We start from the raw sequence: 13880 nt of genomic DNA on the forward strand, positions 1-13880 counted from the left end.
GGGAATTCAGCCATACATATCAGTATGACAATACGACACCCTCTGTCCTAAGACCCTCACATCGTACAAGGAAAAACTTCAGAAGAAAACCCACAGTTTAAAGGGAACATGGGAGAAACCTCAGGGAGAGCAACAGAGGAGGGATCCCTCTCCCAGGACGGACAGACGTGCAATAGATGCCGTGTGTAAATTGAAAAGATAATACATTTGCAACATAGGTAGTCCAAATGTTTGGAAATGCATGTGTGTATAATGGGAAGATGATATAAGATACTATATGTATGCATGTAGTACCACCCTTGCTAGCAATTCCCTCTAGTTTAGCATACTCAGCTTCGTTGTCCCTGGCCATAGAATCACGATTTTATGGGGCCGGAAAAACTGGGGGGAAATACACACTAGCCGGTACTACGCTATATGGAAAGGCCACCAAAAACTGTCCTGGCCTGGACGTTAAAACGGGGCTAGCCGCTGCAATGGAAATGCGCTATAACATACCTTATTCTTACTCCGAGCACTACTTCTGCTCCTCCGTCGCTTCACACTTGCAGAGGGCGATTTCTCTACTGGCCGAACTGGTGTCCTGGTCGGTGATGACACCAGAAAGACCGATGGTACTGCATCTCCATTGAGTAATGGTTGTTCCATAAATCCCATGTTATGTTTTATCATACTCTCAGAGTAGTCGTCCGGAAATGTGAAATGTTCGCTGCATACATGAGCCTGTGAATCTCTCGGTTCGGGCCGGCCACATTTCGCTAGCCACTGCCTCCGAATGTACTTCTTACGCTTACCTTTTGGCAACAGATGGAACCGAGCATTCCGTGGATTGTTCCTATCCGAATTATGGCAATATTTCGCGATACAGTGAGGCATATTTGAATAGAGAAACTACAGTAAATAACATGGAGATCAACGTGTCTTCGAAAACCAAACGCATGGATTACGTCACGTCCGGAAAATGGCGGCGCCCACAGTGTTGATGTTATTTCGGTATATAATCAGTTTAAAATCACTGATAATGTCATCGGATTAAAAAGAAAAAAAGAGAGAGACTGGCAGAGACTGGTCTGTTTTATCGGATGATAATTTTTAAAAAATGAGTGTCATGAGCATACCATTCCTTTAAAGAATAACTTTGTAACTTTTAGTTGCCTCTCTTGAACAATGCCTCTGCCATTTAGAATCCGTTTTAGAACATAACTGTTTTGACATGGAACTGGAAAATAAGGTCTGCATATGAAACATGTAGTGCCTATCTAAAACAAATCAAATAGTAGGCTTACTAGCTTCTCCACGCTAAAGCAACTGTAGTCAGGGATGCAAACTCATCAGGTATGAAAAAGGTGACAAGGACCCGAGCCCCCCGACCTCACGGAATATCGGGTTTAAAATGAGGAACAGAGGATTTCAGCAGTCAGACCAAGTAAAGCAGCAGGTAATAATAACAGAAACGCTAAAGAGTCACATCTGATAGAAATATATAAAAGCATTTATTTTAATTGTGTAGCAGTCAGTTTATAATTTTGGCAGCACTGTTGAGCATTTTGAAAATGTATTTTCATGCCTCTGTGCAAGGCTTAGTATTTCTATCTTTATAGCCTATAGCCACTGGTTATAGCCAAGTTCATAAACTCAAGTACTATACTTAGGTACAATGTTGAGATACTTGTACTTTACTTAAGTATTTCAATGTTTTGCTACTTTGTTCTTCTTCTCCTGTACAGTTCAGAGGTAAATGGTATTTAATACCTTTAGTTACTTCACAGATGTGGATGAATGATGTGAAATATAATCAAGTGTTGAATCAGACTTTAGTTCCACCTGGAGTAAATCCACCAGCTACCCTGCAGTCTACAAAGTCATTCAAACTAGCTGCACCTTCACCAGCTTTGAGAACACTTTCATGATCAATCTTTATAAAACATATCTATATATTATTCTGAAATGGACCAATCTGCACAATGACTATTTTTACTGTCGCTACTTTCACTATATTTTGATGAGAATACTTTTCTACTTTTACTTGAGGAACATTTTGAATGCAGGTCTTATACTTGTAACAGAGTAATCCTACACTCTGGTACTTCTACTTTTACTCAAGTGCAAGATCTGAGTACTTCTACTTTTACTCCAGTACAAGATCTGAGTAGGCTACTTCTACTTTTACTCAAGTACAATATCTGAATACTTCTACTTTTACTCCAGCACAATATCTGAGTACTTCTACTTTTTCTCTAGTACAATATCTGAGTACTTCTACTTTTTCTCTAGTACAATATATATACTTATATGACCTCTGTTTATAGCAGTGGCGTAGCCACCATAGGGCCTGGGTGGGCCACCCAGTTAACTCATTGGCCCACCCTGAGAAAGCGTTGGTGTAATTTAAAATTTTAAAATTATTATAAAAAAATGTATTCACTCATTGAGAATATCCAAGCATTCAAAGTGAAATTCAAGTGAACAAATATCGTGTTGAATTAATGTTGTATATGTTTTATCCTCTGAACCCAACTAATTTACGGTAAAAACTGTTTGTTGGTTTCGGCGCGCACCATAGTAACGTGAGAGAGGCAGAGAGCTGCCTGCAAGAACGCGCTTTTCTGTACAATGTGCAGACATTTCCCCAGCCCAGGAGCTGAAGGTGCATTTACGAGGGATGGATATGTAGACTGGAAGCACCTGCGTAACTCGTTGGAGAGACAAAAAAAGCGAGGACCACTGCAAGTCCATGAGCAGGTTTGAATGCTACAACCTATTGTTGCTGTTACCTAGTGCAATAAAAGAGTTACATAACGATTGTAAATAACCCAATTTGTGTTCTGTGAAACTGAAAAGGATATTACATTGTTTTTGTTACTTTCGTTGCAGTTGTAAATATGTCTTAAATAATTTAGGTTAACTTCCTGTGTTATTTAGCTGCTTTTATTTTGAAGGCGAGTTTACGCTGTTGACAGGAAGTTGTTGCTATGGAAACAACGTGACGGCGAAAAGGAGCGGAGTTTAATCCACATATAAAGATGGGGAAAGTAAAGGATAAAGTTTATGTTTAATGTTAGCACCCCGGAGGAGGCGCACACAGTTGTATATTAGTATATTAACTATAATATAAACATGTGGGTTGTGTCCCAATTCGTTTGTATTGTAGAGCCGATGAACGGGAGTCAGAGGTGGTGAATTCAGAATGGACTTCCACACTTTATTATCTATTAATTGACAAGAGGTAAGTACATGTGCTGCTCTGTATGATAAGCTAGCATGAATGACAACAAACCCCGGTACCCTCACTAACGGGTCCTAATCCTAACACACTAATCACACGGTGAATTATGTACTAATAATGTGTCACCACACAAGCCCCCCCAAAATTCACCCATAAACCAAGTCAGCGTGGCGGGGCGGAACGACAGGACGCTCCCCACGACTCCTGAGCACGGGAGTCGGAAAAACGACCTCTGCCTGTGTGGCCTCCGGAAGAGGCGAGACCGGAACAACGGGTCTCAACTCAGTGACAGGGATCAAGGCCGGAGGGCGCTCCCGTCGCGGAGGTCGTGCCAGCACCACCGGCTGACCCAAACGGGCCGCTTTCACCCGGTCCACAGAGACGTGCTCGGCCTTACCACCTAGGTCGACCACAAGGTATTTGTCCCCGTGCTCCAAAACTCAGAAAGGTCCACCGTATGCGCATCGTGCCGTATGAAGACGTGCTCAGCCGAGCGGAGATCCGCGGGAACCCTGGACACCTGAGTACCATGTTGAGCAGTGGGAATCGGAGCAAAAACCTTGGCGGCGTCCTGCAGGCAAACCCGCTGCGCCGACGCCGACCAGGGAACCGATGTGTTAGGGAGGAAATCCCCTGGAACCCTCAGCGGCTGACCATAGACCATCTCGGCCGTGGAACACTGCAGATCTTCCTTGGGCGCGGTCCGCAGGCCCAGCATTACCCAAGGCAGCTTGTCGACCAAATTGCCGTCCTTCAGGCCGGCTTTGAGTGCTGCCTTCATGGAGCGGTGGAAACGTTCACAGAGGCCGTTAGCCTGAGGGTGATAAGCGGTTGTCCTGTGAAGCTTAACCCCCAGACCACACGCCACGGCATTCCAGAGCTCAGACGTGAACTGCGAACCCCGGTCTGAGGAAATGTCCGACGGAGTGCCAAAGCATCACACCCACGCCGACGTCGACACGAGAGGAACAGCCTCTGTCCTGTCCACCATGGTGAGGAGGTAGGAAAAACCCTGAGAGGAGGGCAATGGACCCACCAGGTCGATGTTGACGTGGTCAAACCTCCTCTCCGGCACCATGAAACGTTCCAAAGGGGCTTTCGTGTGGCGATGCACCTTAGCGCGCTGACAAGCCACGCACTCACCAGCCCAAGTCCTCACGTCCTTTTTTAGTCCCTGCCAGACGAACTTCGCGGCCACCAAGCGCACCGAAGGCTTAACGCCGGGGTGAGACAGGCCGTGCACCGCCTCAAAAACAGAGCGCCTCCAAATGGCGGGAACAACTGGCCGCAGCAGACCTGTGGAGACGTCTCACAGGAGAGTAACGCCTGCGTCACCGAAAACCACGTCTTCCAAGCGCAGCCTCAAGCTGTCCTCCTTCAGGGCCTAACTGGACGGCCCCGATGACGACCCTGGAGAGGCAATCTGCGACCAGGTTCGACTTGCCAGCCACGTGCTTAATGTCTGTGGTGAACTCCGAGATGTAAGACAGCTGTCGCTGCTGACGTGCAGACCAAGGCTCTGCCACCTTTGACATGCCGAACGTGAGCGGCTTGTGGTCGACAAACGCCGTAAATTCACGGCCTTCCAGCTAAAAACAGAAGTGCCGCACGGCCAGCTAGAGTCCAAGGAGCTCTCGGTCAAAAGCGCTGTACCTGCGTTCCCTGGGCGTCAGCTGACGGCTGAAAAATGCGAGTGGCTGCCAAGCGCCCTCCACCCACTGCTCGTGCACCACACCAACGGCGTGGTCCGATGCGTCTGTGGTAATGGAGATAGGAGCCGTGGATGATGGGTGCGCCAACATGGCCGCCCTTGCCACCCCAGCTGCCACCCCAGTTGGCAGCTTTGTTTTGAAAGAAAAGTTGTGGCTCATCGGACATTTATGAGAGAAAGTCTCTAATGTCCGAGTGCAAGTGAATGCAGCACAAGATGCACGTCATGTAACCCCTTCCCCGGTCCTGGCGCGAGCGTGGACATATGATTGACGGCGATTTCATTTGAACTGGACGGCGCAAAACGAGAAGCATTCGGACCCAAGCACTGAAGGAATGAGGTATTTGCGGTCTACACTGACAGAGAAGAGACTGTCAGTTTGGCTGCACTCAATCAAAACGCACTAAAGCTTTCGATCTTCATACGTTTGTGAGGCGTTTTGCTGAACAAGATGGTAATCCCCGCATTCAGCTGTAATACACGTCAACTTGATGCTCTGCTCACGGATGAGCATACAAAACTATTAAGATGATGACCTTACGTGTGTAAATATATTTGTTTCTTTGAGGGGGTCTGCCCCCAAAAAACAGTTTTAAGTCCTGAGAAAGTCAAATAAGACGGTGTGTAAAACTACACTGCCCAGCCAAAAAAAAAGTAACCACTTTGATTTAACTAGGCCAGTAGGTAAGGACTTTTCACTGAATAATAACTGAAGTATAAAAGAATGCATGACTGAAGTGATGGAGACCATGTTGAAGGCAAACAAAAAGAGGAAATAACTCAAGCAAATCCCCCTCTCAGATTCCACAGCAACCAGAAGAACATAAATACTGGCTGGTGATTTGATTCATCAGCTTTGTGATGGCATAAAAAATGCACAGTGCATTTCCTTAGCTGTGGGTGAGTCCACTGACACCGCTGACAATGCTCAGTTGCTGGTGTTTGTGAGTTTTTATCATGAGGCAAAGGGGGAGTTTGTTGAAGATGTGTTGGGCCTGACGAACCTCAGTGGACACACAAGGGGGAAGACATTTATAAAGCAATAATGGGAATGCTGAATGAAAGAGGGTGCAGCTGCCTTTATTCACAACTGTGCAGCTCTTACACTGCGACTCTGAGGGGTCAAGCACAGACACAATGAAAACTGCTGCATACAGATTATTTTTGTTTTTGCAACCTCGTGTTAAGAATCTTGTTGCAATTGTTTAAAAGTTTGAATGACCGTAATAAACGGACCTTTGTCTTATTGAAACATTTATTTTGGACCTTTAAGATTTGTATTTGAGTACCCCTGACTTAGGCTAAGGGGAACTGGGGATATGCATCAGCTGCTTGTGTGAGTCGGACAGTGAATACTTTAGAGCGGCCGCTGCAGTGTGAGCTCACCGGGAGCTCGCCGGGAGCTAACGGGAGAATAGACTCCCGTGGAAGAGCAGCCAGCACTGCAGCGGTCGGTAAATGCCGCAGAAACACATTAATAAACAAAGAACCACGGCACTCTGGAGCAAAGCATAAGGTTGGAGAAGTCGTTATTTAATTTAATCTGGCTTCGTGTGATTAAAAGCAACACGATCATCGACCCAACGCAGTGCCCCATTGTTGTTATTGTTGTGAGCAAATCAGCGATGTAAACAGTGACGTCATGACACAGCAGCACCAGTCGGGCTCTGGGCGGAGTGAACAAAACGGGAGCATAAAAGGGAAACCGGAGCTGAACCAGAAAAGCTCTAGCACGGAGCTAGAAAGGGAAAAGCACTGGTGTGAAAGCTGCATGAGTCAGTGTTGTGGTGCTGTTGCTTTGGTCTGGATCTGTGAGCTAACCACGCCCCGTTCATTTGCATATAATAAATGGAAATGTGGCATTATGAAATAAAAGTCCCCTGAAATAAATAAACGTGTCATTATGAAATAAAAGTCTCTTGAAATAAATGAGTCATTATGAAATAAAAGTGTATTTAAATGTACATGTATACATATTGATTGCCTCATTTATTTATTTCAGAATTTATTTCATAGGCATATTTATATATATATATTTATTTAATTGTTTATGTATTTATTTAATTTTGGCTTAAATGGCATTCCATAAAAAGCGTCTAACATGTAATGTAATGATTCTTTGGTCACATCACATATTCAAAAGGACTTGTTTAGAAATCTTATAGACTCAAAAACTGTTAAAGTTAAAAATGAGGGAAACAGTTAATTTTGGTACCTTTTATTTGAAACAAAAGCATTAAGAAAACACGTTCACTGGGTTTAACAGTAGTCTCTTTTCCTTATTAAAATCCATTGTTGAAACGTCAATAAAAACACTTCACTGCCTCAACAGAGCGCCAGGCACAGAAGGTAAAACCCTCGCCCGTCAGCTCATTTCGGACATTAACAAATCATACAGACGAGAGGACAGGCTGCCAGGACGGACAGACCCAATCAGGAGGAGGACGACGCATCACCAATGTGTTCACATCAGAACATTTAAAAACCCCCAGATTTTGCAAATGGACACACGTTTAAAGAATAAGACCCACAGACAAGGGAGCAGGACAGCACCAGTTCACCTGTAATACACCCCAACAGGACCTGATGGCCCGGGTCCTGGGCCCCCCCGCAGGAAGCAAGCTTCTGCCAGTATTCATTACCCATCACAACTATCATAATGAGCCTTACTTAAAATAGACATTTTTAAACTAACAAATTAATATCTGATATTGGTCCCAACAATATGATACAAAACACTTTACATACACAGAGGCTTCAATCCTCTTTTCGAAGGGCCTCGGTAAAAAGCTTAAAAAAACAGATATAAAGTTAAGATGAGCTTTTTGATCATGAATTCTCTACGTCTCATGGTAGCAGCAGGCCTCTGGATCTTTACATCTTCTCTAAGAGGTTAACATTCATGTATACTAACATGGATACATTCATCATGTTTACCGCTCTTCATGCCCTCAGTGTTCAGGACCAAAGGTCCAGGTTGTCGGTGTAGGCGAAGCCGGGCTCTTGCCGCAGCTTCCAGTAGGTGTCATTGCTAAGCCACACCTCTCTGCCCGCCTCGTCCACAGTTTTCCTGAAAGATGACAAGAAAAAAAATGCTTTCACTTAATATTCAACATTTATAAAGAGGAATAGTTCATACTTTAATGTTTTAATGCTAAATACACACAACTAGCAGCCGGTTAGCCAGTGGGGGACAAAGTACTCGCAAAAACATCGTTTTTCAAGTACTGGTCAATTTTGAGATTTTGTGCTATTTTGATTCTATAACATGTTTTCTTTCAGGCTTTTGGAAGGAAAACGTACAAAATACACATTTAAGTGTTTATTTGACTATAGTTTGTCTATTTGCGTCAGTAGATTTCTCCTAAATTCACCAAAAGTTGGCATTCTAACGTAACATAAAGTGCCGCGAGCGCTGTGTGCACCATGTCAACAGAGATATCGTTGGAAAGCTGTGTCTCTCCTGCACAATCTCATCGGATCCAAATATGGTCATTTCCTTTGTATCAGCAAACAATCGTGAAAGCACAAAGGGGTCTTAAACCAAGAAACAAAATCTCATTGGCTGGTGTCAATTTCTGACAACGTGATTCGTTCAGATGCGTCACGTGGTGTGCTAAAACACTTCCTGGTTATCTTTCCGCTAGAAATTGAAATCTCAAAATGCTAAAAGAACGGCGAAAAAAGCGTTCACAGAGAAGACGACAACAGTTGTCACTTGCACGAAGCAAGGTTATACAAAAAAAAATGACCCCGAACATGAAATACCTTCACGGAGTGCGTCGAGGCGCAAGCTGTCATCCAGAGAACAGGAGGGTCTAGCTAGCGCCTCACTGCAATCTTTAAAGGTCGTTTTCTCAAAATGAGTTTTTTCTCCTACTCTGAGTTCAAAATTTCAACTTCAGTAGCACGTAGAGACACCAAACCTTCCAGTTATATTTCTATCAATATTATGAAGGCTTTTATAGAAGGGTTTGTTCATACATCATTCATAGCCTGAATTATACAACATTGTATACTTAAAAACATGGCGGAAATGGATATTTTAGGGCTGTTGACAGTATTTTCTGATTTATGGAGTGATACAGAGATATCCAAAATCCCTTCAGTAAAAGCCTTAGATACTAATATGACTACAAAATGAAGCAATAATTTTGAATCTGGCTATATCCAAAGTTCAGATTTCGATTCCTGAAATGTGTTAAAATATGTGCATATTTAATGAGATAATGGATAATTTGCATACTTAAACATGCTATTTCAGAAAACTTGTAATACAAAAGACAATTGCCTAATTGTAAGTAATTAACTGGAGAAATGTCTAGCTGATACCTTTAAGTTAAAAAAGTACCCTATTCACCTGGGGTGTCTCGCCTTAAGTAAAAGTACTAAATATTTTTTCCGGGAAATGATCACTGGGAACAAGTGAGACAGTTAGCCTGGCCAATGCTAACAGTCTCCACCGAGCAGCACGTCTTAAAGTCAACCACACATTCATTCTCATTTGTTAAATCTACACAGAAACTGAGGAGAAGAAATAAAAGCGGCTTCAGAAGTTATGTTCGACTATTTTTTGGTCAGTAACTTCCTGAAAATCATGTCACCACCCTGAGGTTGCCAGGCAACCAGTCTAATTCTTACAATTTCTACACTTTATTATAACACACCATCATAGTACACAGTTTTACTTACAATTTAAACTCTGAAATTTTTTTTGTGAAATGTCATATTTTGACAAGGGACTGAAAGTGTCCTACGAGACGCATTTGGTTGTAGAAAGAGTGGATCTCCTCACCTGAAGAACCTGGAGACGTGCTCCTCCCCCGTCTTGGTCATCTCCTTCCTCCTCTCCCTCTGCTTCTCCTCCACCTCATCCTTCTTTTTATCTGCTTCTGCTACCTTCCCCTCCTCCAGCAGCCTGAGGGAGAGTTTAAACAACCGCTTAACAAAGACTGTGAAAAGTACAAATGTTTCAGTCTGAATAAATTAGAATGCAGCATGTACCTCTGGTCTGGTCTGAAGCGAGTGTCTGTGGGGGGGAGGGCGGCCTTCAGCTCGGGGGTCAGCTCGTTCAGCTCTCTGGCGTAACGGGAGAAGCCGTAGAACTGGGCGTAGTCATCGGGCTGCACGGCTAAACAGGAAATCACATCATGGATATTAAAAGGTTATACAAATACAATGTTATATAGACTCCAGACTTATATATTATTATAATGTACAAAGAATAGAAACTCAAAATGTATTCCCAAATTAAAATGTTGTCGATCTGTAGGTCGATGTGTAGGTGTTCGGATCTGATCTTCTGATGGAAGAATATAATCTAGGATTACCCAATCATTTCCTATGGCGGTCATTTTGGACCGGGAACATCCAAGGTGTCAAAGTGCACTACACCACTCAAAATCCAATGAAAGTGGTGATCAGCAATTGCATTTGTTCAAATGCCACTGGAGGACCTCCTAAGGTAATCAAATGTAAAACACTAAATTGATGATTAATTAAGGCGAGACACCCCAGGTGAATAGGGTAATTTTTTTAACTTAAAGGTATCAGCTAGAAATGTCTCCAGTTAATTACTTGCAATAAGGAAATTGTTTTTTGTATTACAAGTTTTCTGAAATAGCATGTTTAAATATGCAAATTATCCATTATCTCATTAAATGTGCACATATTTTAACACATTTCAGGAATTGAAATCTGAACTTTGGATATAGCCAGGTTCAAAATTCTTGCTTCATTTTGTAGTCATATTAGTATCTAAGGCTTTTACTGAAGGGATTTTGGATATCTCTGTATCACTCCATAAATCAGAAAATACTGTCAACAGCCCTAAAATATCAATTTTCGCCATGTTTTTAGGTATACAATGTTGTATAATTCAGGCTATGAATTATATATGAACAAACCCTTCTGTAAAAGCCTTCATAATATTGATAGGAATATAACTGGAAGGTTTGGTGTCTCTACGTGCTACTGAAGTTGAAATTTCGAACTCCGAGTAGGAGAAAAAACTCATTTTGAGAAAACGACCTTTAAAGATTGCAGTGAGGCGCTAGCTAAACCCTCCTGTTCTCTGGATGACAGCTTGCGCCTCGACGCACTCCGTGAAGGTATTTCATGTTCGGGGTCATTTGTTTTTTGTATAACCTTGCTTCGTGCAAGTGACAATTAATGTCGTCTTCTCTGTGAACGTTATTTTTGCCATTTTGAGATTTCAATTTCTAGCGGAAAGCTAACCAGGAAGTGTTTTAGTACACCACGTGACGCATCTGAACGAATCACGTTGTCAGAAATTGACACCAGCCAATGAGATTTCGTTGTTTGGTTTAAGACCCCTTTGTGCTTTCACGATTGGTTGCTGATACAAAGGAAATGACCATATTTGGATCCGATGAGATTGTGCAGGAGAGACACAGCTTTCCAACGATATCTCTGTTGACATGGTGCACACAGCGCTCGCGGCACTTTATGTTACGTTAGAATGCCAACTTTTGGTGAATTTAGGAGAAATCTACTGACGCAAATAGACAAACTATAGTCAAATAAACACTTAAATGTGTATTTTGTACGTTTTCCTTCCAAAAGCCTGAAAGAAAACATGTTAGGGAAACAAAATGGCACAAAACGTCAAAATTGACCAGTGCATGAAAAACGACGTTTTTGCCTGCCGTGTCTCGCCTTAGAAGTAGTCTATCGTTCCGACCCAAACACGGCGTTTATACAGAGTAAAGAAGAAGAGAAAGACGCCTGTTACACAATCCATGTATTTCCTATTCCAATGTAGCGATACAGGTTCATCTTTTCGGTTTCTTCTGCACTGACATTTTATATTGAGTCTGTTTTCCCAGTTGAAGCGCTGCTACTCACTCGGCTTCCAGATGCACTTTGGTGTGGACAGGGTGTCACAGAAAATGCCTTCGTGCCACTGGCCTCCGAATCGATGCACCACCTCTCCGGCCCGGTCCAGAACCACACCCTGCACCTCGTTCTTACTGTTGTCTGAGCTCCAGTAGCGGGACTGGAATCAGGGAGGACACAAAAGTACAGTAACGGTAACGGATACAAATATAGAGTGGCTGGATAAACATGGACTTTAATGAGAGAGAGTGTATGTGTGTGTGTGTGTGTGTGTGTGTGTGTGTGTGTGTGTGTGTGTGTGTGTACCTTGACAAAGGTGATTTTGCAGGTGCAGCTGTCGTCCTTTGTGTTTTTGATGACCACCTCTCCGTAGTGCTCCAACCAGCGCTCCTGACTCAACACGTTGTGTATACATGTCACTACCTTGTTCCATTCATAGTGATCACCGTACCTACACACACACACACACACACACACACACACACACACACACACACACACACACACACATTAATGTGTTTGTTGATGACCAGCTCTGAGAATCTCCTGCAGATGGGAACAGTGAATTATAAAACCTGTCCAGACCATCAAACCATCTCCGAAAGCTCTTCAATAATCACAGAACTGAAACGTTTCTTACTTTGAAAACTATTACAATACTTGGAATTGTGTTAGATATACATATAAATAACATCATAATATGAGTTAAAATGATCCCACTTTGGGACATGCTTTATTCATACAAAGGGCCAGTGTGTGGGACTAAGTTACTGGCATTAGTGAGACCCAAACCATCCTTTGATTGAAGAACGAGTGCAGACAGGACATGAAGGGTTAAACCACTGATTCTGTGACTGTTGGTGGAATTTGAAAATACATGAGCTGGATTTCTTATTAGGCAAACTTTAGTTTTGTTCAAACCCCTCAGTTTTCTTCTGGGGTCTCTTTTTTTAAAACTATAGAGACAAGAGAGCAACAACATTTGATTACTAACAAATCTATATTTACTGGTATACGTTTGCAGTGTGGCTGCGCTGCGTGACTGTTAATGAGGCAGTGGCTCACCGGGGCAGGGAGACATTGACCAGTCCAGAAGAGATGACCTCCATAGACTTCCCCCAGAACTTGTTCTTCCATCTTTGATCTTGATTAGACAGACAACAGAGTGTTACATGGAAGTCCACCCTTACACCACAGGCGGTACAGTGCTGGTCTTGGATCACAAAGCTCCTACCTTGCCAGAAAGTGAAGTTCTTTGACTCTGCGTGGCAGGCAGAGAGGGGCGGGTGATGGCAGACCTGAACACACAACATGCATTAGAGAGCGTTCTCATCTCAGATATTATCTTAGTAGCATGTGTGTGTTTTGTTCTGCCGTTACCTGCTCACTGAGGAATGTGAAGCCCCGGTCTGCTCTGTGACTCTCGTACGTTTCTCCCAGAACAGGGTTGAAGGGTTTATAGCGATTCCTCCAGGACGCCCAGGCGTATCCAGAGATGGAGAACACTGCCACGTAAACCTGGGGACAAGCATTGTTTTGTATTCATGTATTCACCTGCATGTCACCTCCAGCAGTTTAGGAATCGAAGAAAGGAACTGACCATCCTCTCGTATGGATCATCGATGGTGTTGGCGATGTCCAGCAGCTCCGAGTACTCCAGCTCTTCACTGAGTCTCTGCAGCAGAGACAGCGGCTCGTTGAGAGCCACCGGCATGGAGATTCTGGACAGGTCCTTCCCGATGTTGTTGTACAGGATGTTCATGATGCCGATGTGGCTGTTGCCTGTTCCTGTGGCGGGGAGGACCGTGCGGCGGCCTGCATGACAGAAACACAAGTCAGCACAACTAAAGAGCTTCTCATCAGTGGGACAACATGACATCAATACACAGAACTGGCATGGATAATATATGATGTAATCATAAATGTGTCGTAAGAAATTCAACTTTGGAAACAACGGCTCTCAGGCACATCTCCCATGAGTCTAAGCAGAGCTAGGGTTAGATGATGACAAACGGCATCATTCCTTTATTTATTGCTTTAAGCCTATAAGAGATATATTAAAAACACGTTTAAACGGAAAGCGGT

The 13880-nt window shown here is 43.4% G+C and overlaps 1 protein-coding gene across 3 annotated transcripts in view; it reads right to left on the reverse strand.

The window, feature by feature from the left end:
* Positions 1 to 7147: 7147 nt before the first annotated feature.
* LOC117450634 (oxysterol-binding protein-related protein 6-like) overlaps positions 7148 to 13880 on the reverse strand; it is a 36081-nt gene continuing 29348 nt past the window's right edge. For all 3 annotated transcript variants that reach the window (XM_034088500.2, XM_034088499.2, XM_034088501.2), the window contains 9 exons: positions 13396 to 13610; positions 13176 to 13313; positions 13030 to 13093; positions 12861 to 12939; positions 12102 to 12246; positions 11805 to 11955; positions 9942 to 10068; positions 9733 to 9855; positions 7148 to 8007 (listed from right to left, as the gene is read on the reverse strand). In XM_034088500.2, coding sequence (XP_033944391.1) covers positions 7896 to 8007; positions 9733 to 9855; positions 9942 to 10068; positions 11805 to 11955; positions 12102 to 12246; positions 12861 to 12939; positions 13030 to 13093; positions 13176 to 13313; positions 13396 to 13610 — 1154 coding nt within the window. In that variant the 3' untranslated portion in view covers positions 7148 to 7895. The remainder of the gene's footprint in view (positions 8008 to 9732; positions 9856 to 9941; positions 10069 to 11804; positions 11956 to 12101; positions 12247 to 12860; positions 12940 to 13029; positions 13094 to 13175; positions 13314 to 13395; positions 13611 to 13880) is intronic.

Source organism: Pseudochaenichthys georgianus, chromosome 8 (assembly GCF_902827115.2).
Source record: "Pseudochaenichthys georgianus chromosome 8, fPseGeo1.2, whole genome shotgun sequence".
Classification (NCBI taxonomy): domain Eukaryota; kingdom Metazoa; phylum Chordata; class Actinopteri; order Perciformes; family Channichthyidae; genus Pseudochaenichthys; species Pseudochaenichthys georgianus.